Source organism: Propithecus coquereli, unplaced genomic scaffold (genome assembly GCF_000956105.1).
Source record: "Propithecus coquereli isolate 6110/MARCELLA unplaced genomic scaffold, Pcoq_1.0 Scaffold44, whole genome shotgun sequence".
Lineage (NCBI taxonomy): Eukaryota > Metazoa > Chordata > Mammalia > Primates > Indriidae > Propithecus > Propithecus coquereli.
This window is the reverse complement of record NW_012150174.1, coordinates 8,778,483-8,782,678: the sequence shown is the minus strand read 5'-3', so window position 1 is coordinate 8,782,678 and position 4,196 is coordinate 8,778,483. Positions and strand designations below refer to the sequence as shown.

Below are 4,196 nucleotides of genomic sequence, written 5' to 3'. Positions count from 1 at the left end.
CTCAAACTGATAAGAACAAATCTGAAAAAGCGACACTCTACCGCCTTTAAAACTGAGCACTGAGATCAATAACACAAACAAAAATCTAACTCTAACGACAAAAACCTAACTGTCTCCCCTAATTTTTACTGCCGCAACGATGAGCCCACCAGACTGGATAAGGTATCACTGAAGACTGTTCAGTGGTTTTCTCCACTGTCCATCCTTTTAACCGCTCTCCATGGACAGCTTGTGGAGACAAGCAAGAAATGGGCATGGGTGTGCAGCGGCGGGCACCAGGCAGGCGGAAGATCGGGCCACAACATGGCAGCAGGAACCTCCACCCCGTTTTTCCCTTCCTGGGAACAAAAGAGCGGTGGATTCCTCCCACCCAGGCTCGAGTTAGGTAAGTGCTTCCGACAGACGCCCCACGAGGCCGCGGGTCCCTCGGCGGGGAGGAGCAGCAGAGGCCGCCCCCGCCAGCCCAGCGCCTGGCTCTTTGTTCTCCAGGCAGGAAGGCGGCCTCCTGCCCACCCGCCGCCTTCGAGCCGGCCCCCTCCCACGCCATAAATCCCCCAGGGTCTGACAGCGGTCTCGCCATTGCTTCCTAGGCTGACAAAAGGAGCAGAAACACTCCCTCTCTCTTCCCTCCCCCATGAAAGGCAGCCCCGCCGCTACCGGGCCCCACAGACCTCCTCCTAGCCTGGAGGCCGGGCTCCGAGACTCCTGCGCTTCGCTGGTCCCGCGCCAACGGCCAGGCCCTCCCCGCCGGCCCGCGTCCCTCCCGTCGCGGCGCGCGTGGCCCTCGCCACGCTCTCTCGCGCTCCGGGCACACCCGCGCCCTGGTCCGCCACGGCCTCGGCCCCGCAGGGGACGGCCACCCAGCCATGGCCGGACGGCGGCCGGGCCAAGGCCGCACTTTTCCTTCTACTCCATAAGCGACGGGAAGGGAGAACAAAGACCAAGACTTTCCAGGTGCCTGAAGTGCAGAAGAAACGCTAAAAAAGGGTCGCCCCACCCGGCTCTGCCTGCGGCCGCCATTTTGTACCGCTGGAGAAGAAGCGGCCAGGGACGGCGGCCATTTTAGAGCGCTCCGCTCGGCGGCGGCGGCGGCGGCGGCGGCGTCGGCGGCGTCTGCACTCACCTTCACCGAGAACTCAGCAGCTGCCACCGCAGCTGCCTCCTCAGGATCCGGTCGTCGGGGATGGGGAAAGGAGGGGAAAGGGGAACGGAAAACAAAAAAGGGGGAGGGAAGGGGGAGGAAGGAGTCGGGGACGGCTGGAAACTCTCAGCTCAGAGGAGTCGCTGCTGCAGCCACCACCCGGTAACCGCTGCCACCTCCATAGGGCTCCGACTCGCTGCTGGCTCTAAGGCGTGTCTGAAGCCGAACTTATCACTCTAGGGCAGCCGAACCCACCAGAGCCGCCCCGAATGGCTCCTTCGACGCCCAATCAGCAGCCTGGATGTCGTCCGCCACCAATCCGCGCAGGGCAGCGGGGAGGAGCCACAGGGCCAAGCTCGGTTGCGGCGCAGCCCCGCCGCAGTGCGCAAAGCCATATTCGCGAAGGCTCTGAGGCCAAGCCAGTGGCGTAAGGGTAGCTGAGCGCTGTCAAGCTTCGGGCCGCTTGCGTAAAGTCGGAGAGCCCCTTTGAGTCTGCGTTGGTGTGGCTCCTTCGTCTTCCTCCACAGTCTCTTTGTTCCCTGAGTCTATACCCCGTGCTTGAGTTATACAAACCCCTTTTCCATCTACCTCTTTTTCTCACTGGGAATTTGGGAAGAAAACGCGCCCTTTTGCTACCTTACCCGACCTCCCTCCGTGGCGTGTCAGAGCACTGATTTTCCTGGCGCCCCCACGGAGCTGTGATTGCCCGTCGCGTGCCTGGGCTCCCTGGGACTGGCCTGTAGGGCTGAGGCCTGGCGCCCCCGGGGCGCAGTGCCGGGAATCACTACCTGTCTGCAGGTCCCTGGCTTGGGCAGCCTCAGGGTGAGGGAACCGGGAGGGTAGGGTTGAGGAGCAAAGACGTGAGACCCAAAGCGAAAAAGAAGCTTCACTCAGCTCCTTATTGATCCACCCCCTGCAGGGTGAATGAAAGGAAGAGGTTTAGTGTCTGTCTTTGTACCTCACACAAGAAACAGTTTTCCCCGAAGGAATGTCCGGCAGCGGTCACCGAAGAATACTCAGAATATGCTAGATTTCTTTGGAAGAAGTGTTTGCAGAGCGCGGGTGTTTGGTGGATTTTAAATTGCTAGCTCCTGGGTTTTGTTTGTTCTTTCTTTTTTAAAAGAGCACGTTAAACATTGTCAGCTGTGTATTTTCATTTTATGTACGGTCCACCATAGGAAGTAGGATTAGGCTTTTCGAAGCCCCTAGTCGAACTATTTATACTTCTCAGGTAATATTTTAAAGAATAGGTACTGTGTTGCATCGTTTGCGCCGTTTTAGCTATACAAAAATGGAGTCATGTTTGCATATACTTAACAGAAATGTCCCCATCTCCATTTTGAACATACTGTTCTTGATACAGTGTATAATCAAGAGCGACAAAGTGTATGTGTGTTTTAACATGCTTGACTTTTAAAGAAAGTCTTCAATAAAGGGCATGATTTTCGAAGACTGAAACTTAACTTTGACATGTCAAAACAGCTCTTGGTGTTGAAATCACCTAGTCCTTGAGACAATTTTCAGGGAAGTTGCATAGTTTTTCCTAGGACATTTAAATCTGATAATAGAAGGATATGGTGTGACTTTGAAGGTTTCTAACACAATTCCAACATCTTTAAGTCTTTGCCTAAAGATGCTGGAATTGATTGATCATTCCCCCACCTTATTATTACTACAATTATTGCTATTAAATCAATTTCACTTGAAATTTATTTTTAAGAACTAGAAAATTTATTCTCACTCTTGGAGTTAGTTACATGCTTTTTTAAAAAAAATTATTTCTGGGAAAGATACAAATTTTGTTTCAAATACAAGAGGTTTTACTTTGTAATTTTAGGACCCTTCTAGCTTCAAGATAACAACAGAATAATGTTTCTTTCTAATTTCTGTAGGGCTTTACAATTTGCAAAAATGCTTTAATATATGTGATATTTTTACATAACTGGTTTATATTCCTCATGTCTGATAATGAATACATTAGTCTTATACGAAGAGTGGTGTTCAAAAACACTATTCTATCTTAGACAAGGTGGCATGAAGAAGGAAATAAAAAAAATTTTTTTTAAAAACCCCTTATTCTAGCCTAGACTTCAAAGAGAATATTCACCTAGCTTTAAAAGCTGAATGTTCTTATAATTAAGAAACTTGAAATTCAATAATTAAAAATTTAAAAAGTATTATTTAATCTTTGCTAATTGCGAACCCCTCCCTCTGCTATGGGCTTTGCAGATATGAGTGTATGTGAGAAACTGGCCTGGGAGGGAGCAACCCTAGGTGGGAAAAGTAAAAATATTGATAAAATACATCCTTTCAATTACCTTCCAATCAGTGGGAGAAATAAACATTTATAATTTTGCAATGTTTCCATCACATTACGGATATATGAAAATTCAAGTCTTTGTCTAGAATTTAGCTTTTAGTTCGCAGAAAACTGAATTTAAATATACCAACTTCAATCTGCTAGTTGTACACTTCTGTTTTAGTTTTATGAGTTTCTATTTTATCAGTTTATAAGACTGAAAAACTCTTAAGAGTCTTGACTGACTTGTTAACGCATATATTTTTGCATTATTTTAACAAATCATGTTAAATGCCAGTAATTATTCTATCACATACTACTCCTGGAGCATCTGCTATTCTTTCTGTGCTTAAAGATTCCCTAATCCTACATCTCCAGGCAAGATCTCTCACTTTAAATCCAATTCTGAATTTCCAACAGTTTATTGATTAGAGATGCAGCCTTGCAGCCATATTTAGTTTGGGCCACACAGTAGTTTTGACATTTGAATTAGTTGAATTCAAATATTAGGAGATTTTATATACAAATCCAGATTTCCAACTTTTCATGAAAAATATTAAAATATGGTAATACTGGGCCTGAAATTCTTATAGGGCAACATTCAAGTGTAGCTGAGTAGGACTGCCTCCTCTAGGTGCTTTCTCTTCATTTCTCCACAGTTAAATCTCACTTAGTTCACCCATTTATGTTCCAGTCTGGCCTCTACAACCATTTTGCTGTTTAAAGTTGTTTGTTCAAACTCAACAGATTTATTAA

At 47.6% G+C, this 4,196-nt stretch overlaps 1 protein-coding gene across 1 annotated transcript in view; it reads right to left on the bottom strand.

The window, feature by feature from the left end:
- The window catches only part of EIF4G2 (eukaryotic translation initiation factor 4 gamma, 2), a 16,323-nt gene extending 14,787 nt beyond the window's left edge, over positions 1–1,536 (bottom strand). The window contains exons 1-2 of the mRNA XM_012654178.1: positions 1,425–1,536; positions 1,124–1,135 (exon numbers count right to left, since the gene is read on the bottom strand). Of these exons, the coding sequence (XP_012509632.1) occupies positions 1,124–1,135; positions 1,425–1,536 (124 nt within the window). The remainder of the gene's footprint in view (positions 1–1,123; positions 1,136–1,424) is intronic.
- Between the last annotated feature and the right edge of the window lie 2,660 nt (positions 1,537–4,196).